We start from the raw sequence: 25,528 nt of genomic DNA, 5'->3' as shown, positions 1-25,528 counted from the left end.
GACTCAAAGACCTTATAGTCCAAGATGAGAGATGACAGGTTCATACTACAGACAGTGAAGGAGGACCTTTTACAGCATGTATTTAAATTTGAAACAATTCTGCTATATTAACTCTTTTATTTTTTTTATTTATATAATTTGTAAAATGCTTGGAGATAGTCTGATGGAAGAAGTTAAATGTATGTTAATTGTCACAGAATTATCGTTCCCTGGCCCTTCTGACTCTCATGCAGTTTCCCAGTCACACCCTTGCGGTCGTTATTTTCCAGTGCAGTGCTGCAAGTAAGGGATTGTAAACAAATTTTGAAATCACTTCCATTAGCAAAGGTGGCTATATATGAGGGGGGAAGGAAAGAGGGGAAGGGCATTAGAAACCAAAAAGTGAAGCTGGTGATACGTTTACATACAGTGCTAATGACTCTAGTCTAATAGAATCTGTTCTTTTCTTGAATCAACACATTTCTGGATCCAGAGAGCTATAAAAATATTCTTCTACCATCTGGACTGTAAAAGTCTTTTCTTGAGAGCTGTCACAAGTTTTCTGTATGGCTTGTAATAGGTGAGCTCAAACTGGAGTTGAGAAAAAGTGATGTTAACAAAGCAGTGATTAAGGGACATCTTGAAATTAAAAATAAATAAATAAAAAACCCTGCAGAAATATGTTTGATCATTCTGTCTATAATCAGATAAGCTTGAGAGACAATGTAGGCTAGAGGACTGAGCATGATTAGGAGCCAGGAGCTTCATGAGTTCTGTCCTGGCTCTGCTATCGATGCACTGTGTGGCATCAGGCAGTTTGCTTAAATTCCTTGTCGGCTTCCCCCTCTGTAAAATGGGGATAATGGTTATTTACATATCTCACAGCAACATTGTAAGGATTAATGTTCATAAAATGCTGTGAAGTTATAAATAGTGTTAATACAAGATGTGAATTTGCAGGGTGAAAGCACATAGATAATTACCTATGAAATTTATGTATTAGTAATGTAATGAGCTTGAAGTTTCTTGGTCCTCTGTTAGCTGTTAATGTGCTTACTGATCATATTTGTTTTGTGGGCTGAACATGTTCGGGTAGGTGTGCTTTAATATTTAGTCCTCTGTTTGAATTATTTCCACTTACAATTGAAACTGCCGTATTTAACAGGAGATGGCGCTCCTGCTCTTTATCATTCAGTCTGCAGCTTTTACTCAATAATAGGGTTTCTTAATGGTGACTTTCAAAGGAAATATATTGGGCTTGGTGTTGTCTAGCCTAGAACACACTATGGTGACATAGGAACTAATCAAATGGACAGGAGAGTAAAGAAACTGAATTGAGTGATGGAGAGTGGGAGGGATTTTTGGTCAGACTTTAAAACTCTGGGGGGTGTTTTGCTTTGTTAGAAAACCTATCTCTGTTACCTTGTTTTCAAGAGATTGTCTTGCCATATACACTATATAGGTATATAAATACACACTACTGTTTTTCAGCAGTGTTTTGTCTTTTCTTCAAAAGCTTTTCAGAATCTCTACGTTTAAGAGAAAAATCTTAAGCTACCCTAGGTGGGCACATGCCCAAACTGAACCGCTGCCTTATCATATAACTCTATTCCTTATCCCTTCCAACCCTGTTTGTCACCCTCATTTGGATTGTCACATGTGGAGCAGCTAGAGCACACAAAATAATAGTGATGAAAAAAGGAAAACTATTGATAGCAAATCCAGCCAGGAAGCCATTCCTAATACCTGACCCTGTTTTGTCGAGGTGGTAATGTCAAGTCAAATAGAAATTAAATATTTTTAAAAACCGTTTTGGGGTGGGTGAAATGGGAATCTCAGCCGTTCATGTCATATGCCAGATATCTGATTCTCCGGGACTGTATGACGTTGTTGTATTCCTAAAAAAAACGCATGCCTACTAATGGCAGCTTTGCAATCTGTAAAATTTCCATATCAGTATTTTTGGAGATTGCTTGCTGTGAAGACTGTAACTATTCCTCAGCCATACAACTACAGAAGTCATCCTTTCATCAGTATGTTCAAATGATTCCCTGGAAGGTCTGCAATTTATTAGATTTTTCTAATGGCAAACCTCATAAGTCAGATTGAAAGCGATCAAATAGCATATGAGTCAAACCATCGACAGCTTTAAAATGTCACAGGCATGACAGCTGGGCTTGTTTGATTGCTAAGGGATGGGGTGCTAACACTCTGACAAGTGCTGACTTAGAAGGGGCAGAAAAGGTCAGATTTAATTGAAAATAAAAATTAGTCTGAGGGAGCTAATAGTTGCATAAAAATCTGGTGGGATGTTTTTTAACTTGATATAGTATTACTGTAAAGTACTAAATTACTTTTACAAATCTCAGCCAACTAAAAATATATGCATTAATCCACAACTGTTTTTATTAGCGCTAACATTTCTTTTGCACAGCACAGAGGAACTGATGACATATTTGCCGCTGTTAAATTTTCAGTCCAGCTTTTAAATATATACACTGTGCTTCTAGAGAATTGGAACACAATTGCGCATTTTAAACTTGTTTTGAATCTTGCACACTACAATGTACAAATAAATCCTTATAATATTTAACTTGGATGGTTTTACTTTTAGCAAAACATACCAGTCTCCTGCCCTTTGCAAGCCACATTTGCTGTCAGATATAGCATCCAGTGTAAGTCCCTTATCATCCTGCACATTATGAAATCTGATAGCCAGAATAACTAGTAGCAAGAGATAAAAACAGCTAACAGATCAAACAGTTCCCCAGTAACGAATGACCTTAGCAGCAGATTGGCAATCATGCTTGAGGACTCAGAGAACCACCAATGGATTAGTTCTGAAGCCTTTTGTGTATCAAATTTCGAGATCATAAATTGATCCTTCAACCGTTCTAAAAATTTCATGTTACAGGCATAGCTGAATTGCCTTTCTGTCCCCCCGTGTTACTTTAGAAAAAGGTATAGTTCCTTTAATGCTAAACTAAACTGAGGTTTCAGAAAAATATGAATTTCATTGTGGGGAGACTAAAATGCATGATTTAATGTAATAATGAAGCATTTCTAACATAAGCACAGATTTATGGTTGCTGGATTGCAGTGTAATAAGAGAAACTTAGTTGGAAACAGTAATATCAGGCACACAATGAAGTTTTATGAGTATTGTTCTATTAAAAAAAAAAAAAAAGAAGAAAATTTCAGTTTCCCAGCATTAGGTTTCTGTTCTTCCTGAAACATGCCATGCATTTGAGGATGTCAGTTTTCATTAACCATGTTGGCCCTTCATTGTTAGGTTGCTTTACAATATAGCTGATATTTTATAAGTTTTCATCATTCAGTTTTTTTTCTTAGTACTATCGTGAGAGAAATACAACAAAAAATGAATGAGCTTGCAAGGGAAAAATCTCTCTTGTGTGGATACGTGCCAGAAATGAAAGATTGTTTCTCTGCTTGTATAGTTACAGCTTTATTCAGAAGCCAGCGTTGCCCTATTGCAACTGAATAACCCCAAGGGTTTCCAAGAACTGAGCAAGCAAGCTAAGAAGAACATGACTATAGATGGAAAAGAATTGACACTTAATCCTGCTTATTTACTGTGGGATCTCAGTGCCATCAGTCAGGTAGGTAAATTTCACCGAGGAATGTAAAGACTATAGTGTCATAAGTTTCAAGGAGTATGATTAAATAAATACAGTTAAGGAACAAGAATTTCTTCCAAAATTATAGGATTGTTAGGAATCGGCTATTCCTGCCATATAAAAAAATAACTCTCCGATCTTGAAACCTTGAAAGAAGAGTTGGAGGGAGAGGAGCTTAATCAAATTGTCTTTTAGGACCACTGAGTCAAAAATATTTGGCTTTCCATACATACTTTTTGGTAAAATTGTCTGCAAACTACTCAGATTATTTTAATTTGACAAAAGTGTCATGTCTCAGTAGATACTTAATTTCACATAAGCATTTTATTTTTCATGATGGGAAAAAGACTTAGTTAAAATAGCACGTTTTGTTTGCTCCTCATGGCATTTCTTTTCCCCCCACCCCTTTTTTTTATAATATACATGCTGTTGTTAGTGCCAAAATATTAATGGTGTCTCATCTAAAAGCTTTCAAAACAACTTTTTCAGCCCTTTTTATTTAACTAGAAGACTTCAGTAAAAGAGAACTGTCTCTTCTTCTGTGGAACAAATGACAAAGCCCATTTTTTTATCAAAATTATATTAAATGAAGTGAGGAACTTCTATTTTCAAAGGAAGATTTTTTTTAAAAAAACAATCTTATCAATTTATTTCTTCCAAGGCCTTTTTATATTATAGTAAATCACATTTCATATATATATATATATATAAAAGACAGCAAAGCAAATGCATATATTTTATTATAAAGTCTTGTCATATGCTGTAACCAATCAACAACTTAATCCTATAATTAAAATTGAATACTTCTGTGAACTTTTGCTTGGCTTACGAGAACTGTTCATATTTTCTCACTATAATGCAGAACCTTAACTCAGACTTCACTTCCTCATGGAAAAATAATGCATTATTCCATTCGCTGATGTGTGGATGTCTGAGGCATGTATATTGGTGTTGCTGAGGTGGGAGTTAAGATTTTGAGCTATAGTATGATCAAGGAGTACGAGGTATATATTGTGTTGTTGGAGATGTATAGGATTTATTTATGGGGGTTAGAGTCTGCCTTGAAAGTGGTAGTCATTCAAATTAAGATCCATTAAAGAGGGATACCTTAACTGGACATTCCTTATAAGGGTGACGTAGATGCGGATTTCCCTTAGGGAGTGTTAACTGTCTTCTAACAAAAGTTTTTTTTTGTTTGTTTTTTATGGGGATTAAATGTGTTGCGATAGTGACTTCACAATGTGACTTACCTAACAGATTTTAAAATGAGGTTTCAGTCTGTGTGTAGTCTTTTTAACAAGAAAATACTGAAAAATTTGGGTTTAATTGATAGTTGATGAGACCTGTGTGCCTCTTCTGTTCAATAAACTATTTTTGTTGGGAGTTTTTAACATAGAAGAATCCAGGATTTTTAAAAAGTAGGTTTTTATAAAATGTGTATTGCACAAGGCAATTCAAGCAAATCATTAGGATGACAAATATTTATAAATAGTATACAATACAATAGAACCAAAAGGCACAACTATTAAAAATGCCTTTTATACATTAATGTCGTGAAACATAAAATAATTGAAATACAATGTGGCTTTGAGTCAGTCCACCACATGAAGGAGTGTGAGATCAGGAAAATTATATCTAATCAAAAGCCAGGAAGATAGGGTAGTATGTCTCTGGGACCTTGAAGAAAGAGGAGCCAGATTATTCAAATAACTGTCTGCCCCCATTATGATCCATGGACATACTGGTGATACCTAGTAGTTAACAGTATAAAGATAGTTGATGTCAATGTATTTTAGTGAAACCAGACAATTTGTAAAGGAATAATGATATTTTTTCATTATACTTACCCTTTACGAGTCACAGCCCTCGTCCTGCATAACACTGACACACGCATGTGCTTAACCTTCTTACTGTAAGTTATCCCATTGACTTCACTTAGACTACGTGCAGTGCCTCTTTTAAGCACGTATATAAACTTTTGTAGGAATGGGACCTTAACTCTCTAATTAAATGTAAATATAGGTCTAATTTTTTTCATAGTCTAAACAGGATGAAGATATTTCAGCCAGCCGTTTTGAAGATAATGAAGAGCTGAGATATTCCCTCCGATCAATAGAGAGGCACGCCCCTTGGGTTAGACACATTTTCATCATCACTAATGGGCAGATTCCATCCTGGCTTAATCTGGATAACCCTCGGATAACTATAGTAACACATCAGGTAAAATTCTCTAAAGGATTCCATAGTGATTTTAAGATGCACCTTTTTTCTAAGTAAACCTTGCATTTTATTGCAAAGGTAGAAGGAACCATGTTAATTTTCCCCCGTTTTGTTAAAATATATTACATTTTATATTTCACTTTGTTGCTTCACAAGACAACTGAAGGTATATCAAACCTTCAACTTACTCTTTGTTTTCAAAGAGCCAGAGGCTTCAGCTAAATTGTGTCTGTCTCTAATACCCTTATGAAGTCTGTTTATAAAAAAAAATTGAGGGAAAGTAAATGCTGTTTGAATCTTAATCCATAAAGAATTTCTTAGGGCCAATGGAAAGCCAATAAACTTGTATTAAGACAGGATAGACTAGCATTTTTGTTACTGGAAATAAGAAATACGTGAAAAGCTATATTAGTTGTCTTTTAAAACTGGCTTAAAAAAATTCCTTCAAATCTACTAAACAAATAAACAGCAACAGAAAAAATCACTGGCTTTTGGTTAAATAATTCTGGAGTTTTGAGTATCTTGGCATGCTCAAACTCTGAGCAGTATGGGAGTCTTTCCATGGGCATCAGTTGGCTTTGGATCAGGTACAAATAATGCTGGTCTGCCAGTTATGACAGAGCGAAAAAAAAACAGTTTAAGCTTGAAATTTGTATGTTTGTTAGCTATATGGAGAGACTATGGTAAAACTTACTTCTTCTCTACCATATCCCTATTTATTTTCTCTATCCTTATGTCTTTCTCCCATCTCTTTACTTTTCTTGTCTAAAATCATTTTTACCTTGAATAGATAAAAAGCATTGTCTGATGTACCTGATAGTTTACACGTGTGTTGAAAAAACACCTAAGTGATTTTTTTTTTTTTTTTTTTTTGGATAGGACATATTTCAGAATTTGAGTCACTTGCCTACCTTTAGTTCCCCAGCCATTGAAAGTCACATTCATCATATTGCTGGCCTTTCCCAGAAGTTCATTTACCTGAATGATGATGTTATGTTTGGGAAGGATGTATGGCCTGATGATTTTTACAGTCACTCTAAGGGTCAGAAGGTAAGTCACCATGAAACAAGATTAATCAGAAATAGTGCAGAAACTTTTTCTGCACTAATGTGATATAAATTGAAGAAATTCTAATATGAAAGGAAAGGAGGACTAAAAATATTTATTCTTAAAAATGAAACATTTGGTAGCAGGGATATGAAAAAAAGTGTTTTCCATACCGTATAATGTAGGTATCATGCTTACAGTGCTAGCAGCACCTCTGTCCCCTTTTGGGTCTCTGAGTGCACTCCGTCAGCTATATCGGACCTCATATCTTTACCTCTCCTGGGGTGGAATTCTGTAAACTCCCACTCTTAGACAGGGACCTCGATAAAGTTCCCTGTATATCAGTCGTGCTTACCCAGCAGGTCTGTCTGGGAGTCTGGTACTAGTGGCATGCAGTGGCATAACAGCCTCCCTAAAAGCAAAGTAGTGTTTTAACAGTAGGAACAAAACATTTACAGAAAAAGGATTAAAACATCCAATGACTGCCATCCTCTGCTGATAACCAAGGCAGGCCTAACTTCTTCAGACGCCTCCAGCAGGTGCTTGTATCACAATCTTGTTTCCCCCAAACAACTCTCCTTCTTATTCCCCTCTAAGAGAATTCCTTTTAAAAAGTCCTGCTGTACCCTTAGAACGTCTGTGTTTAGGGGTTATCATCAAAGCTAATAATTCTGGTATTTTCCTTTAATAATTCTGCAGTGTTTGCTGAAAGTTGGCTTATCCAGAGCCATTTTTTCCCTTTCTGCTTGTCTTTCTTTTCAGCCCTCTATTAAACTAAACCAATATATTCATGCAGTAAGCATCCCAATAACCAGGTCAACATATAGTATTAAAATACTGCAGAGCAGCTCCATTTCCATCTGTTAGACTATGATATTGCTTAGGGCTTGACCACATGGAGGCATAGTGCATGGCAATCCAGGGGGTGACTGTACAGCTTACTAGGTTGCTGCTCACTGTCTTTCTGTATCCTGCTACCGTGCACTAAAAGTTCCGTGGTGCACTTTGATCTACTGCTTGAAACAGCAATCGGTCAGAGTGCACTATGGAACTTTTAGTGCATGGTTGCAGGCAGTGGTGAGCTGGAGCCAGTTCACACTGGTTCTCTAGAACCGGTTGTTAAATTTAGAAGTCCTTTTAGAACTGGTTGTTCCACAAGGGCTAACCGGTTCTAAAAGGGCTTCTAAATTTAACTGGCCAAAAGTGGCGCCTTAGGCGCCGACTCCATGGGTGCTCCAGCCCTGGAGTACCCAAGGGGAAAATTTGGTGGGTGCAGAGCACCCACCGGCAGCTCCCCGCCCCAGCCCCAGCTCACATCCGCTCCACCTCCGCCTCCTCCCCTGAACGCGCCGCCCGGCCCTGCTTCTCCGCCCCCCCAGGCTTCCCACGAATCAGCTGTTCGCATGAGAAGCTGGGGCAGGCTGAGAAGCAGGCGGCGGCCTCCCGCTCAGGCCCAGGGAGGCAGAGGTGAGCTGTGGGGGGGGTGCAGGGGAACCGCTCCCCGCCCCAGCTCACCTCCGCCACCCTCGGCCTGAGTGGGAAGCTGCCGCCTGCTTCTCAGTCCTCCCAAGCTTCCTGCCGAACAGCTGATTTGCGGGAAGCCGGGGGAGGGGGCGGAGAAGCAGAGCGGGGCAGCGCGTTCAGTGGAGGAGGCGGAGCGGAGGTGAGCTGGGGCCGGGCGCAGGGCGGGGAGCTGCCAGTGGGTGCTCTGCACCCATCAAATTTTCCCGGTGGGTGCTCCAGCCCCGGAGCACCCAGGGAGTCGGTGCCTAAGGCGCCACCTTTGATGTGATCAGTGGGGGAGCAGCCGCTCCCCCTGCTCCCCCCCAGCTACGCTCCCCCACCCCTAGGAGTGAGAGGGACCTTCCGGATGCTTCCTGGGAGCTGCCCCAGTAAGCACCTCCGGGACTCCCCACCTCGCTCCACAGCAGGTGCCTCTGGCTCTTAGGGGTGGGCACCCACTACGGTGGCCCACAAGGGGGGGGGTTGTCAAGGAACCCGGGGGATTTGATGGGGCAGGAGTCCCCGAGGGGGTGGCGGTGGGCAACAATCCCCTCGTGGGGTGAGGAGGGAACCTGTTAAGATTTTGGCAGCTCATCACTGGTTGCAGGGTATCTGCGGTAGGATAGTGAGCTGTATAGTCACACCATGGCTTGTCATGCACTAAGTGTCTGTGTGGTCAAGCCCTTACACTATCATTGATGCAGCTGATAGCAATAGTAGAAGTGTTACTGTAAAGAGGCCACATGAGATTTTTTTCCATTGTATATCTAATCCTGGTCAGAGCAGGTCTTTGTGAGATTGTGGTTAAAAAACACTGATGGCTATTTAAATCCTGTCTTTGCTAGTGTTCCCACCATTGTACCACTGGTAGTGCTGCACCAGTACGAGTGCTTTCTCAAGGTCTAGTGTGGATGGGTCTTACACCACCATAAAATCATAAACCTGGGCATATTTTGTGGTTAGTAAACTGGCATCAAGATATAGTGGGAATTACAGGAATTTGGGGTGATTAAAAATTGTTGCTGTTGACTAGCAGAAAATTTCAACTGCTTCAGTAGGCTTTAATAAAGGTAAATAGTTACATATTCAGCTGAGTCCTCTAATGAGAGCTGTCATACAATTCTTCATTTTATTACTGTTTTGTCAGGTCTCATGATAACTTGGAGTCAAATGAAGTTTTCTATCATGAAATCTGATCAGTAGTTGTTACAGCTGGGTTTAAATAGGGGGTGGGGGTGGGAAGGTCTGAATAAAAAAGTGCTTCATTTTTAATGCTTGTAAACTAAGCATATCTTGTTCTACATTGTGTTATGTCAGAAATTCTTGGAAACATTTAACTCATAGATTATCAGATGCTTAATGATTAGTATGTTAGTTCTACATCTGTTTGTCACATGCATGACTAATAGGCAGCCCCCGGAAACTTTTGGGTCAGCAGACAAATGAATTGAAGTCAGTTATTTTAGACTTTTAATCTTTTAAACACTGTTTAACCTTTATATAAATATTGTCTGTGGGAATGAACTCAGGGCTGAGAGTCAGGCGGTCCTGTGTTCTTCTCTTGGCTTTTTAATCGATTTACTGTGTGGACCTCTGAGCCTTAATTTTGCAGACCTGTTAAAGGGGATAATGCTTACCAACCTCACTGGTGTTAAGAATTAATTATTGTTCGTAAAGGTCTTTGAACATGTAAAGCACTATGCATAGGGAACTGTTAAGTCTGCTTATTTGACTGAAAAACTGAGATTGTAATATTATTCCTTCTAGGTTTACTTGACTTGGCCAGTGCCAAACTGTGCTGAAGGATGTCCTGGCTCATGGATTAAAGATGGTTACTGCGATAAAGCCTGTAATAATTCAGCATGTGATTGGGATGGAGGGGATTGCATTGGTAAGAGAATTTAGAAACAAATGAATTAACCTACTTTCTTACAAAAATTCTGTGACTGGTGGATTATCCTGTATATATGAACAATTCCCCTTTTGATAGAAAAAAAAAATTGATCTTTCTTACAGATATAAAGATACATTTCGTTATGTGGGAAATAACTGATGCTTCAAATTGCAGTATTTGAGCAGTACACAGGGAAATCTTGCTCTGTGTATCGGATCTAACTAGATGAGATAGCGGATTCTTTGAGCTTTAATGTCTATTAGCTCTGCAGCTCTGATGGTAGTAAAATGTTGGTTTTACTCATGAACAAAGCACAGATCACTCAGTATAGCAGTAATAAGATCTCAATTTCAGAATCATTCTTCTGACCAGAATCACTCTTTAAGGGAAGATTGAGGGTTAATAATGGCATTTTACATACTTTTGACAGCTGTGTATTCTCTCTAATATCATGGATTCAGTATTATGTAGTTGGGTTTTAAATTAAAATTGGACTTTAGGTATGAATGGTTTGCCAGAGTATTTAATACAAAGTTTACTTTATGAGATTTAGTAAATTTTTAAATTTTACATGCTCTGTCATTCATTCCTTTTGCTAAGGAGATTATCCACAATCACTTCTCTGTCAGATTTTTCCTGATGTTTTAAAAACCTGTTACAGAGCATGCTCTGTCTAGAGTCTAGACCACCTTCTCAAGATTGGTCCTTATGAATATTTGTGTTCAACACACATCCATATTTTGGGTACTTACTGTCCAGTGTGAAGCTAGCAGATGGTCATGTCTTTGACATGGTGGACCTGAGGGTCTAACTAGAACATGCTCTGTCTTGACATCCATTTCTCCACCTTTAAACACCCTAACTTTCTCCAGATGTGAACACACTGAAGAACATTATTTCCCCTTCCACTTCTCTTCCTGTCAGATACTTAGTTTTATGAGGGTGATTTTTTGTTTTTCATAGATTTATATAAGGCTAGAAAGGACCACTATGATCATCTAGTCTGACTTCCTGCATAAAACATAGGGTACAGAATATCTTTTGTAAGTCTTGCTATGGAAGGAATTGTTCTTTTCTGCTATATAAGTGAGTACTATTAAGCACAAGAGCTTTGGGTGCATTTTCTCAAAAGGGAAATCTTGCTTTTAAGCTTTGGGATGTAAATGTATGCACAGGATTAGAATGCAGATGAATGCTTTCCCCTCTGTATTTTAAAATAATTGTAGATGCTCTTGTTGCAGGGTTTCTGAAAAGTCCTGTCAGTGTTTTAGTCTTTTAAAGTGAAATTTTATTCTATAAAATGGCATCTTTTCATTCTACTATTTCCTGTGAACGTTCAGAGATCTTCTTTGAGTGCTGGTCCCGATGTATATTTCCCATGTGGGTATGTGTGAGCGCCATGCACCTGAGTCTGAAGATTCTTAATAAGCATTGTCCGTTGACTCACACATGCACAATAGCCTTCCTTGTGCTCCAGAGTGAAGATGTAAAAGGCAGTGCAGGCCCATGCCTTTCTTGATCCTTCTTACTACTACATGGCCTGAGTCGGAACCTTCTGTGTGCACAGATTTCTCCAGCTTCTTTCTTATAAGCCTGTAAATAGATATTGTAAGTAGTTTTTATATTTAGTAGAGTTAGAGTTTTATATAGTATAGTTAGAATAGCTTTAGGGGAATCCCTTCCCTCAGTCTGGAACTATGTCCAGAGTACCAGTGTTTAAAAATTGTGTCTCTTGCTCTCGCTCCTTCTCTGTGAGCAACAACCACCAACACTGCCTCTGCTTTTTGAGTGAGATGTATCTCTCTGCAAAGTTCAGCATTTGCCGCTTGTTTCCCCTGTGAACTTGTGAAGCTCATGAGCTTATGGAGAAGGCCATAAGACCTCATGCTGATCCGGGCTAGGGAGACTCTCTCTCTCCTCCCCCCGAACATTGGCCCCGACTGACAAGCAGCCCAGTGAGTGTGAACTTGGGAGTGGAGCCTGGGGCTGCCAAGCACAAGGAATCATCAGCCAGGGCTTTGCATGAGAGTAAAGGACGCTCATGGATACAAGGACAGATCCCCATGCATGTCTCTGTCTGGGTCGGGTGAGCCTCTGCACACAGATTCTAAGGCTCAGGACCACTTAAGGTTCCCAGGCAGGAGGGTTTAGCACAGAAGAAAAAGGTTTAGTCAGTCCTATTGTTGGCTCCAACTCCTAAACATAAAGACTGGCATTCTCCAGCTCCATCTCAGAATGTTGGACCTGACTCTTTGGCAGTACCTGCCCACCGTCGGGAGGACAATCCACTCTCAACATTTCAGGACACATCGGAACTGTCGTTCCCGACTGCAGGAGTGCCCTGAACATTGGGATGTGGGGACACTTAAGTCTTTCTAGAGGATATCTTCTTCTCTTATCCTTAGCCCTCTCTCCTCTCAGGCCTGATTCTTGTGAGAGACATTGCCACAGCAGAGGATGAAACCACTTTGGTAACATAGGAACCCTCTCTGCTCCAACCCTGAGGCAAGAGTGTTCATCCTCCGGTACCGACAGCCCTACCAGTAGAACAAGAACAGGTCTCTGACTTGGATGAGTCAGATGCTCTGGCCTGTCCTTCATCTCCTTGCAAAAAGATGAGTCCTGAGAGGGAGTGGAGAACATCCAGATGCCCTACTCCCAGATACGACTTTCCCAGGGACTACTGGTACCTGATGCTGTGGGATCCTCTCAAACTGTTGATCCCTCATATTGGCCCTACTGGGGCCTGCATGGTAAATGTCCCAGGAACTGTCCATGAGCCCTACAGCACCTCTCCCACATGGCATCTGCTGGATCTGTTAGAGTAGTAGTATAGGAAACTGAGCCAGATTTATGCTACCAACAGGGATCTCATTCTCATCTCTGGACTAAGTGATCACTCCATTTTCACTGGACAATCATAACCAATACCAGGAGCTACTGCAGAGGATAGCAGATGACTTTTAGATCCCGCTGGAGGACCTCCAAGTTCCCAACACCGTCTCCTTGACGTTCTGCAACCAACAGGTCCAAGCAAAGTGGCGCTCCTGGTAAATGAGGTTATCATGGAGCCAGCCACTGTGGTCTGGGATACCCTAGCCTCCTGCGCCTCCACACATAAAAGAGCTGAGAGGCGCTATTTTTTCCCAGCCAAAAGAGCTGAATTTCTTTTCATGCAACCAGTGCCCACCTTGCTGGTGGTTCAGGCAGCCATGTAAAGAGCAAAGTCACAACACTCTTTGGCTGACAAGGGCTCAAAGAGTTTGGACCTTTTGGGAAGTAAGGTATTCTCTTCTATGAGCCAGCAATTCCGTATCGCTAATTGTCAGGCTTTGTTAACAAAATACGATTTTAACAACTGATCTAGGCTGGTAGACTTTAAGGACAGAATTCCCCTCAAGGACAGAGCCCAGTTTCAATCCTTCATCAGGGAAGTCAACCTACTGGCAAAAACATCCTTACAAGCTGCAGTGGATGTGGTGGACGCAGCATTTACAGGGCTTGCTACTGGTGTAGTTATGAGGTGTGAGTCTTGGCTTCACTTTTCGGGTTCTCCAGAGAGGATTTACTGTTTGCGTCAAACTTGTTCAGCAAGAAAACTGATGAGTCTCTACACTCACTGAAAGACTCTAGATTGACCTTCCACTCCCTGAGAATTTATACCCTGGTGCCAAAAAGAAAAAAACTACAGCCAGCTGTATAGGCAAAGACCATCCTCTCCACAAACATTCTACCTCAGGTGCTCAGCTGAGCCTCTGCGCAAGCAACAGGATTCAGAGACCTCAATTTTCAGGACCCTCTACTACCACGACCTCCATCCAGTCCCACTCACCTGCTAAAGGAGGTACTTTTGATGCCTCGGTCAATAATTGCCTACTTTTATTGACGCCAACCACTTCTATTTCCCATCCTCCCCACAAGTCTTTGGGGGAAGTCTTTCACTTTTTGCCCACAATTGTGGCTCTATCTTGACATACAGGTGGGTTCTAGAAATCACTAACATGGTTACTCTGTCAATTTTCTCTCTCTCTCTCACATGCTGTCCCCACCACCACCACAAACACCTTCCCAATCCCTCTCCAGGGACCACTCTCATGAGGAGATTCTTCGCCAGGACACAGACTCTTTTCCATCGCAGGGCAATAGAACGAGAACCACCTCAGTGTCAAGCGAAAGAGTTCTATTCCCCATACTTCATAGTTTACAAAAGATGTTACTCGTGATGCGTGAGAAGGAAAGAGTCTAGCTTGTCTCTCGGTTCCCAGGCTGTTTGTGCAGTACTGATACTTACAAGAATTAAAAAAGTGATTACTTGTGAATTGAAGAAACTGTATCTGGAAATCCGTAATACAAAAAACGTGGAACACCGTAATAGCAAGCCACTTTGCAGCACAGAACTGTACTTTACTTTAAGAATATTTAGTAAATAATTTTGCTCCTGTAGAATGTACAGTGAAAACTGATCTCAAGCAACAAGCAAGGGAGTAGCAAAATCAGTTGCCTACCACAAATTTGTCTTTAATTAAAATTTGGACAAATATATATTGGTAACCTTACCAATATTTAAATTGGTCTTCTTAAGACCAGGGGTTTCCTATTCAAGATAGGGTTAACATAGGGTAGATTTCACAGTAGTTTATAGGGGAAGAGTTAGCAATCAGCTAATGATTTGATGTTAGTATGTAAGAGTCTACTTTTTTTTTGTTTTCTTCACACTAATTTTAACAAATGAGGTTTAAAATAGTAGCAGAGAGTAATCCATGTCAGAAGTAAGGGTTCTAATGGATGTTTTCCCCCCACATCCCTACCTTCCTTTAGGGAACAGCGGAGGTAGTCGTTACATTGCTGGTGGTGGTGGAGGTGGCGGAGCAGGGAATGTCCCACCCTGGCAGTTTGGTGCTGGAATCAGTGGAGTTTCTTATTGTAACCAGGGCTGTGCCAATTCCTGGCTGGCAGATAAATTCTGTGACCAGGCATGCAATGTCCTCTCTTGTGGATTTGATGCTGGTGACTGTGGGCAAGGTATGTAAAGTACATAATTGACAGTCTTCATGTGAGAATTCTTCAGAACTGTATGTTACTGTTTTGTAGTTATTGCTTGTGAAGTCCTGTGTTAAGACACATTGCAGAGTTGAGGGAAAAGAGCTGTGAGTGTATTACCAGCTTGGGAAAATGCGTATGGGTGGTTGTTTCATGAACAAATTCAAACTCAAAAGAGTGTTTGGGGCTGATTTTATTTTTTCTTGAGCAGTTATTTACTAAGTATGGACAGTGAGTTTGGTGCTGTACAGAACACAGAGTATCAAGGTCCTTGCCTCAAGAAGCTTACGTTTTAAATTAGAAAATTCAACACAGACACACAAGCACCGTAGCCTAATCTCAGTGACACATTTATAGATACTTACCTCTTAACTAGTATTGAAAGGCTTCACGTGATATTTCAAGGAATCATTTGAAGGAAGAGAAAATGTCAGGGATGCTAGGGGAGGGAGGGAGTTACAAATATAAGGGATGGCATGGAAAAGTATGTGAAGATGAGAATGGGAGCAAGATAACGAAAAGGCTTGGGAGGAGTGCAGGCAGTATAAAGAAAATAGAGCACAGAGATGTTGGTAGTGTGAAGTTATGCAGAGTCTTAAACGTTCATGTAAGAAATTGGAATTTGATATTGAAGACCAGAGGAAGTTAATGGACCAGTTCAAAGAGGCAAGTGACGTGGTCATATTAGTTAAGTGGAAGATGTTAGCAGCTTTTTATGTAGGTGGGAGGGGCTGAGGTCAGATGCAGGAATGCCAAAAAGGTTTTTGTTGTAGTAATAGAGCGGAAAGGACAAAAGCATAAGAGTTGATGAGAGCTTGGATGTGGGGTGTGGAGAAAGTGAGAGGAGTACAGTAAGACACTGACATAGCGTCCTAGGAGGATGACGAACTTGTCAGCAGTGATGGAGATGATTAGGGCAGAAGGAAAAAGTTCATTTTGGCCATGTTAATTTTTGAGGTCTCTAGCCAAGATATGATGATGTAGTATAGTTCATCTAAACAAACATAAAACTATCCATTAGAATGTGGTGAAAGCAAAATTTGGGAGTTTCAGTTACGATCTATAGTTTAAAATAAATGAGGGAAAGTGGTAACGTGCCATAAAAATGCTGAAGGTGGAAATTGAAAGTCTGATGATCACAGCTTTAGAATTGCCACTGGAATGAATGGCAAATTTATAAATCTTAATATGTTATAAAATGGTGATCCATTATTAGGATAAATGAATGAGAAAAATTGGCAGTTACTGTAGTTACCATTTTTGAGCTCACGCTCTGTTGATATTTTGATTACTGCTTAAAACGGGATTGAAGAAAAGTGACAGGGTGATAAATTATTAATTCTTTGTTTTTCCAGATCACTTTGACGAGTTGTACAAGGTGACTCTCCAGCAGAATCAAACCCAGTACATTATTCCAAAAGGTGAATATCTGCCCTATTTCAGCTTTGCTGAAATAGCCAAGAAAGGAATTGAGGGTGCCTATAGCGATAATCCAATTATACGTCATGCTTCTGTTGCCAACAAGTGGAAGACTATCCACCTGGTAATGCATAGTGGAATGAATGCAACTGTGATCTATTTTAATCTTACATTTCAAGATAAAAACGATGAAGAGTTTAAAATGCAGATAGCTGTTGAGGTTGATACCAGAGAGGAACCAAAATTGAACACAACTTCCACCCAGAAATCAGACACTTCCATTAAAATTACACCTTCAGTATCAGAAGCTGAAATGATTTTTGAGGATATTCCTGAAGAAGAACGTTTTCCAAGAGTCAGGAAACGTCCAAATAACACAAAGGAGAGTTTTCTTGAAGATGTGGTAATGCCAGCAGTAAATGTGTCTTTCCTCCCTGAAGATGTTCAGTTGGCTCTGTGGAACCTGGGTTTAAAGCTAGAAAATGGTGATATCACTCATAAAGGTTATAATCTATCAAAGGCTGCTCTTCTGAGATCTTTCCAAATGTTACCTACAATGACAAAAACAAAGAAGATGTCAGGCATGGAAAGGAAAGGTATCTATGATGATGTAAAAGAACAAAATAACCTTACCAGTAGGCACAAGCCTGATAAAGATTTAATCGGTGCCAAAATAGAAGCTGTAACAAAAAAACATGAAGCAGTTCCTTCAAAGTCAGGAGCTACAAAGAGTACTGTTTTGACAATGAAGGTAAACCGGCAGTTTCCTCTAAAATCAGTTTCTGAATCCATGCCTGTAATCCAGATCATGGGAAATAAAAATGGATCTCGAGAGAAAATACTGAATGCACTCATACCAAAAGAAACCCAGAAGTCAAAAGATATTGGAAATGTGGAGACTGTAGAAGAGAAAAAAGAGGAAATGGAAATAAACAAGCAGCATGCCAACGTAGATAGAGCAGGCAGCAAAGTGTTGCCAGGAAGGAAACTTCAATATTACACTGGAAGTGATCAAGGCTTTTTGCCATGGGAAAAAAATAAGTATTTCCAAGATCTTCTTGATGTGAGTATCCTAATGCATAACACAAAATATATCACTTCAGAAAATTTGTCATCTTTGCTTTATGCATAATTTAATGGAACACAAGGTGAAAATCACAGTGAAACATTCTTTACTTATGTGACAAATTCTGAAAACCCCAGAGATTTTTTTTAAAATCTGTTTTACTTTTAGTTATTTTCACTGTTCATTTACTTTCTGTGCTTCTCCAAGGGTGATGAAAGAACTGTCCAAGTTCACTTTTTCTCTCTAGTTGGGTTTTAGTCAGTTTTGCAGTCTAGTTTTCATGTACTGGCACAATGGAACTGTTCAGGTTTACAGCACTGCAAAGGAAGGTTTAAATTAGTTCTCATGTAAATTTGTATATACATACAAAATTTTATTTTTTGTATAAATCCAATCTTTAAAAAATTCCATCTATATCTTTGGGTCTAAAAGGTAAGTTAAGTGTCTGTTTTATTATGCCAGCAAAAACTTATACGAACAGATCAAATGAATACAGGAGGAAATCCTTTCCCAGATGTCTAGCCCAAAAAATTTGTTCTGGGAATCTGTAGAATGGAAGGTGGAACACACACAGTCATCTGACAGAGGTTAGTCCTAATTGCTTTCAAGTAGTGGAGGTGCTCCATTTAAAATGTAAGATATTTTAACTCTTTAAACTTAATCTTTGATTGAAGGTTCCTTCTACATAGAATCCATACTCCAGAGACATGATTTTGTTAATTGTAGATGCATAGCCATCAAAGGGAATGCAATATTACATACATGTCCTGCAACAAATAGTGGCTTTTCTATTAAAATTTAACAAATTAAATGAGGTTCCATATGTCATTTCCTGTCGATGCATGAGAGTTTTAAGGAAGGTCACATTTCAGGCCTAAACTGTCACTGTAAAAAAAGAGAACTCAACACTTTAAGCAAAAACGTTTGACACTTCTTACAGTTTTACAAATACAGAAAAGCGCTTAGTACTTCATTGGAGTTATCAACATGCATGTGTGTTAGGAGCTCTAATAATGTAACCCTGGGTTATGCCTATCATTTTGTTAGGAAGAAGAGGCATTAATTAAGCAAATGTCCTACTTTACTGATGGTAAACGAATTGGCAGGCAGTTGAAAGATACATTTGCTGATTCCCTCCGATATGTAAATAAACTTCTAAACAGCAAATTTGGATTTACATCTCGGAAAGTCCCTGCTCACATGCCTCATATGATTGACCGCATTGTTATGCAAGAACTACAAGATATGTGAGTATGACTTTGTTTGAAATAAGGTGAAACTCCAGAACAGTTGTAAATCTATCTTCTGTGTCTGCTCCCTTGAATTTATAGCTTTGTGTTGATGATTGACTGTCTATAGGTTAAAAGAAAAGGAGTACTTGTGGCACCTTAGAGACTAACAAATTTATTTGAGCATGAGCTTTCGTGAGCTGTAGCTCACGAAAGCTCATGCTCAAATAAATTTGTTAGTCTCCAAGGTGCCACAAGTACTCCTTTTCTTTTTGCGAATACAGACTAACATGGCTGCTACTCTGAAACCTGTCTATGGGTTGATGCCTGACTGCTCCTTAAACTTGTATTTTGAGGGGGAGAGAGAATTATTCCCTCATTAAGACAACCGTGTTAAAATAAGTGGTCTTTGGAGAACTTTTTGAACTTCAGATGAGGTACTTTTCTTCAGTAAGGAATGTTTCACTTTAAGGTGGCAAAGTAGTGAATTGATTTGTATTGTTTCTGGACAGGTTTCCTGAGGAATTTGACAAGACCTCATTTCACAAAGTGAGACACTCGGAAGATATGCAGTTTGCTTTTTCATATTTCTATTACCTCATGAGTGCAGTTCAGCCACTGAATATTTCCCAGGTTTTTGATGAAGTTGATACAGATCAGTCAGGCATTTTGTCTGACAGAGAGATTCGCACATTGGCTACAAGAATACATGAACTGCCTTTAAGTTTGCAGGTACGTTTTCTTCAGAAACCATTTTTGTTGTTACTTTAGCTGTAAAATTCAATATGATCATTATCACAAGAGAAAACAAACACTGCAACATAAGGCAATTCTTAAATCTTAAACATACAATGGAAGTTTAATATGTGCTACTTTTTTTTTTTAAAAAAATAACATTCAGGCAAACTATTACAATGTTTTAGCTGTAGTAGAAGAGCAATCTGTTTTCTTCTGAGTTCAGTAAGGTATTTGGTTTGAACATAATATAAAATAAAATGTTAAATGACTTAGTATTTGTTTATATTATGGTAGTGCCTAAAGGTCCTAACCAAGATTGTGGCCCTATTGTCCTAGGCATATGCATAGTAAGAGCGAGTCCCTGCCCTGAAGAACTTACAGCTAAATAGACAAGGCAGGTGGAGTGGTGAGAGAAAGGAAGTAGTGTAATAGTATATATTTATAATAAGATAGCACCCTAAGACCCCATTGTGCTGGCCACTGTACAAACGAAAAAAGACAGTCTCTGCCCTGAAGGGCTTGAATTCTAAAGACACAAACAGACAACGTGTATTATCTCCACTGTACAGATAGGGAGCTGAGGCACAACGTAGGTAAGTGACTTGCCCCAAAGATCATGCAGGAAGTCAGTGACAGAGCTAGAGCTAGAGCCAGATCTCCTGTGTTCCAGGCCAGTGCTTTAATGAGAAGACCATTTTTCCTCTCTCCATTTCTTCCCTCCTCTCTTCCCCATTGTTAATAACTTAATAAGTTATTTCAAATTTTGAAATTTACTTGAAATCATCAATAGTGCAATTTTATTGATGTTCAAATGGAAAGGGCAATTCCTTTGCTTTGGTTGTGCCTCTGTGGCCCTGATTCAGCCAAGTATTTAAGAATATGCCTGATCTTACATAGGTGAGCAGCTCCATTGACTTTAATGGGACTCATACTTAATACCTTGCTGAATAATAGCCTATTTGGGGTATAGCCTATATTTGATTTTGTGCAAAAATAGTCCAATACGTTTTGTAGCTAATATTTTAAAGGTACTTTCAGACATTCTGAATACAGAAGGAATATAGTATAATTATAGAACCATGTTAGTGAGAAAATATGTAATGGATTTGTTTCTTTCCTTCTTCTGGCAGGATTTGACAAGTCTGGAGCAAATGCTGATAAATTGCTCTAAAGCACTTCCTGCCAACATCACTCAGATTAGTGTCATTCCTCCAACTCAGGAATCTTATTATGATCCCAATCTGGTAAGAAAATATTTAGCCTAAAAGATGTACATTTTGTCTCATTTCCTGAGCTTGTATCTACTGAATTCATTGTTTTCCGTGCGCAATTTTAAGGATAATTTACAAACAATATAGCATGTATGCAGATTTCTTATGTTGGGTATAAAACTGTTATAAATCACACTTCTAGTTGTTAAGGTCAAGAAATATTCTCAACAAAAGTAAAGAATGCAAATTTTCACATACGTGAGATTTGTCCTGTTTTCAAAACGTGAAATGTAGTTCAGCATGTTGAACCAGAGAGGCAATATGCACTGTCCTCATTTATCTGAGGGTTTTGATGGCACTAGGCAAGTCTTGATCTGGAATTTCTCCAATTTGGTGAAGAGATTAGCTCTCTGTACCTAGTCGTGAGATGCTTTCCTCAAAATTCTGATACTTTTGAGTAACTCCAATTGACTTTTAATGTGGTTTAGGCTTCCAGTGCCTAAATCACTTTTGAAAATGGGACTTGGGCCATGTCTACTTGCTTTGCTGGTTAGGTGTACTAGTGTACTATAATGGCAAAGTGCTCCTAATGTGAATTCATCTTTTGCTGGTGTTTATTCCATACCCCTTAGTTAAATGAGGTATGCCAGTAAAATTGCAGTTTGCCCATATAAGCTGGTCTATACTAGAGGCTTTTTTTGGCACAGCTATGTAGGACAATGATCACACCTCTTCACACCCTTGACTGACATAACAATGCTGGCAGAAGTTTTGTAGTGTATGCCATTAGATTATGAAGTCATTAGGTTGCTTTTGAAAAATTTACTCTAGTGTTTTGCTAAATTTGGGCCTTAAGGCTTTATAGGTTCAAACCAATACTTTGTGGTATATTGTACTCAGAAATGAACTTGTTAGGCAGAGCAAATCATGGAGCACAGAATAATTACTTCCAATGACAGTCCTTTAAAATACATGAACTTGTGTACCAAGGGGACCAGGCTGTCCTAAAGGAGCTGGTTCTTGGCAGTTGTTTCTTCAGCAAGAATCTGAATACTGATCAATCGCATCAACCTGGTCTGATGAAATGTAAATGTATATTTGGGAATGCTCCAGATATTCAACACATTGCAGTCCAGATTACCTCATTGTCTTTTGTGTTATTCACACCTTTGTGCTCATCTGAGTGAAATTGGCAAAACTATGCAATGGTTCAGTCTAGGTTTGTCAGTAAAGTGAAACTTTGAGGAGAGGCAATAAACTTTACTTGGAATAGAGTTAAAAGTAAGTCGGAATAGTTAGGAACAATTTGAAATTATTTTAATCTCTTTGGAGTGTTAATAAACTGTCACTAATCTAAACACTAATCATGAGTACTAACATTATCATTTTTAAGTCCACTTCAAATAGTGACATAACAGTGTTTGTTTTTAGCACAGAGGCAGAATTTATTTTTACTTCTCTGGGTTGCAAGGGATAAATTTGTAGGAATGAGTGTAGCACTGTAGAAAACTTCCCGTGGGAATAGAGATTTGGTTCCCAGAATTGTTGTTTCCACATAGTTCAGACTAGGAATAATAAGCTTAATACCCCTCAGCTGTTCTTTAGTGCTTGCCTGACCAATTTTACTAGTTGGCATTGACTGGCTTGCATCAGGAATGCCAAAATCAGCTGTCCAACCTGCTTCAACTAGTGAATATTGTATTAGAGATGGAATGCAGAAGCTAAATAGAAAATATAACAAATACTAATATTAGAATGCATCAACGTCCCTTCTTTTTCTAACCAAACTGATTTGTTTCTCATTTTCATCCTAGGAGCAAAGTTTTGTATAGTTCTCTGGAAATTGTAGAACTCTGTTCTTTTTATAATGCATTTCTTTCCAGGAGACTTTTAATAATACAGTTTATAGAGGAGTTATGCAAGGATGTTGTTTACCCCAGTTGTATTTTCTTACAGCCTCCAGTGACTAAAAATCTGGTAACTAACTGTAAACCTGTGACTGACAGAATTCGTAAGGCATTCAAGGACAAAAACAAATATAGGTCTGTTATATTACTTTTATTTTTTATAATTGTTTGTATAACATTTGTAAACACATAGTAATAAGATGAGAGGTGAAAATGCATAATTGATGATAGACTGCACTGTACACGTTAAAATAAATTTAATCCAAAGCTTCCTAGTAGTGGTACTTGAACAGAAATAGACTGGTGAAAAAACAGAATTAATAACTACTTATTTTTTCTGTTAACTTTTTATTAAATTTTATTTCTTTATTTTCATTCATACACAAACAAAACATAACAAATTATACATAAACTTCTAATAATGTGTTAACCATTTGCTACCTAACCTTCACTATACTGGAGACATTTAATTATATGTAAAAAGAATGTTTAAAATAACTAATTTATATTTGTATTACACAGTTTACAAACAGACAAAAATAGTTTATAAAAATTCAGTTCATTTTAAATCTTACTCGGCCTTATCCTTATTTTATGTACAGAGAAATTGAAGAAGAAAATTTATTAGAATAAGATAAAGAACCGAAGCAAATTTCAGAGGAGGGGAAAAGAAAAGAAGAGGGAAGGAAGTGGGCAGAGGGGGAGATGGCTGGAGGGGGAGTCCGATGCATTTAATAGTATCATTCAGATACTTCCAGGAAAGCATCTGAGAATCTCTGAGAATTTTTCTTGGCTATTTCTGTTACAGCATTCAACTTTTTTCCTGATGTCCAAGGCTCCAATCTTCAAATGTTGGTTGCTTTTTAGATTTCAGTTGCAGCACTAGGCTTTTAGGAATTATTAATGCGATGCTGAGATAACTACTTATGTTTTATGTTTCACTACCAAAAAGGAGATGTTATTTTTTAATTTCAGTGATAATACACTTTTGGTAGCCTAAACATTTTTCATATTGCATGTATTTCAGAGAATGATCACTATTATTTCGCCTCAATTCCTTTCCTTGGGTCAATTCCTGACCCTAGTTTATGTAACTGTAAGGAGTACAGTAACTCCAGATTGCTATGTAAATTAACTGCATGCAGCACAGACTGATACTAAGGACTGCTGGAGAGCATAAAAGGGTGCAGAAGAGATCTTCCTCTACTTTGCCTGTGGTATATGTTAATCTGCTTGAGAGGGGATCCCAGTCTCATATTTCCTCATCTTGCTGGGGAAAGGAAAGCTACTGTAGCCCTAGCTGCCATGTGCGTTTCTTGCAAGGAAAGAGGTGTGTTGAGAATGGGATTCTTCTGTTGGTTTAGGGAAGGGTCATTGTTGTCCTGCCCTGTGTGTGCTGGGAATCTGTCTAAGCTCTTGAGCTCAGAGCTCTGTCAGATCTAATAGCCAGGGAAAATGACTAGCCACACAGCCTATTTAGTTTCTTTGGTGGCCCTTCAGCCGGGATGGAACTCATGATCTCATTTCCACAATGCCACATATGCCAGATGGGCTCAACAATCAGACTCCTCTTCCAAGGTGGGAGAGATGTTTGGGAGGCCACTGAAACTTGCCTCCCATTGCCTAAGTGGCTACAGAATCTATCAGTACTGTAGAATCTAAAAGTTACGAACTGACCAGTCAACCACACACCTCATTTGGAATTGGAAGTATGCAGTCAGGCAGCAGCTGAGACACAAATACAATACAGTACTGTGTTAAATGTAAACTACTAAAAAAATAAAAGGAGTACTTGTGGCATCTTAGAGACTAACAAATTTATTTGAGCATAAGCTTTCGTGAGCTACAGCTACAACTACAGCATGCATCTGATGAAGTGAGCTGTAGCTCACGAAAGCTTATGCTCAAATAAATTCGTTAGTCTCTAAGGTGCCATAAGTACTCCTTTTATTTTTTGCGAATACAGACTAACACGGCTGCTACTCTGAAACCTAAAAAAAAAAAGGGAAAGTTTAAAAAGATTTGACAAGGTAAGGAAACTGTGTCTGATTGTTTCATTTAAACTAAGATGCTTAAAAGCAGCATTTTTCTTAGCATAGTACAGCTGTATTAAATCAATTTTCAGTTGTAAACTTTTGAAAGAACAACCATAACGTTTTATTCAGAGGTATGAACATTTCAGAGTTAAGAACAACCTCCGTTCCCAAGGTGTTCATAATGCTGAGGTTCTACTGTATTGTAGAACTGCTAAAGGCTTTGGGTCACAGATGCTGCTTGGTCCAGGACTTGGCCATTTATTTATTTAATGACATGTCAAAGTGCCCTAAATGCTTGGCAGAGATCATAAACAAGCCACTGCCCCAAAGAGCTTACAGTCTGATTTTAGACACGGCACAATGGATGAGGTGACAAACACAATAGGGAGAGAATGAGGCAAGGAAAGAAGAGGCACAATATAATTATAGGTTTCAGAGTAGCAGCCATGTTAGTCTGTATTCGCAAAAAGAAAAGGAGTACTTGTGGCACCTTAGAGACTAACAAATTTATTTGAGCATAAGCTTTCGTGAGCTACAGCTCACTTCATCAGATGCATTCAGGGGAAAATACAGTGGGGAGATTTCGCTTAAATTAATTATG

At 38.9% G+C, this 25,528-nt stretch overlaps 1 protein-coding gene across 9 annotated transcripts in view; it reads left to right on the top strand.

The window, feature by feature from the left end:
• Positions 1 to 25,528, top strand: part of GNPTAB (N-acetylglucosamine-1-phosphate transferase subunits alpha and beta) — a 70,322-nt gene that overhangs the window by 33,797 nt on the left and 10,997 nt on the right. For 4 of the 9 annotated variants that reach the window (XM_043519168.1, XM_038407317.2, XM_043519153.1 and 1 more), the window contains 10 exons: positions 3,438 to 3,599; positions 5,658 to 5,837; positions 6,717 to 6,887; positions 10,155 to 10,278; positions 15,100 to 15,303; positions 16,677 to 17,803; positions 18,854 to 19,053; positions 19,548 to 19,767; positions 20,904 to 21,017; positions 22,941 to 23,026. In XM_043519168.1, the coding sequence (XP_043375103.1) occupies positions 3,438 to 3,599; positions 5,658 to 5,837; positions 6,717 to 6,887; positions 10,155 to 10,278; positions 15,100 to 15,303; positions 16,677 to 17,803; positions 18,854 to 19,053; positions 19,548 to 19,767; positions 20,904 to 21,017; positions 22,941 to 23,026 (2,588 nt within the window). Of the gene's footprint in view, positions 1 to 3,437; positions 3,600 to 5,657; positions 5,838 to 6,716; positions 6,888 to 10,154; positions 10,279 to 15,099; positions 15,304 to 16,676; positions 17,804 to 18,853; positions 19,054 to 19,547; positions 19,768 to 20,903; positions 21,018 to 22,940; positions 23,027 to 23,699; positions 24,630 to 25,528 lie in introns of those variants that run through there. The other 5 variants (XM_043519158.1, XM_043519154.1, XM_043519180.1 and 2 more) reach the window with 3 other exon arrangements.

This window comes from Dermochelys coriacea, chromosome 1, assembly GCF_009764565.3.
Source record: "Dermochelys coriacea isolate rDerCor1 chromosome 1, rDerCor1.pri.v4, whole genome shotgun sequence".
NCBI classification, from domain to species: Eukaryota; Metazoa; Chordata; order Testudines; family Dermochelyidae; genus Dermochelys; species Dermochelys coriacea.
Note: the sequence above shows the minus strand (reverse complement) of the source record. Positions and strands in the feature narration are given on the sequence as shown.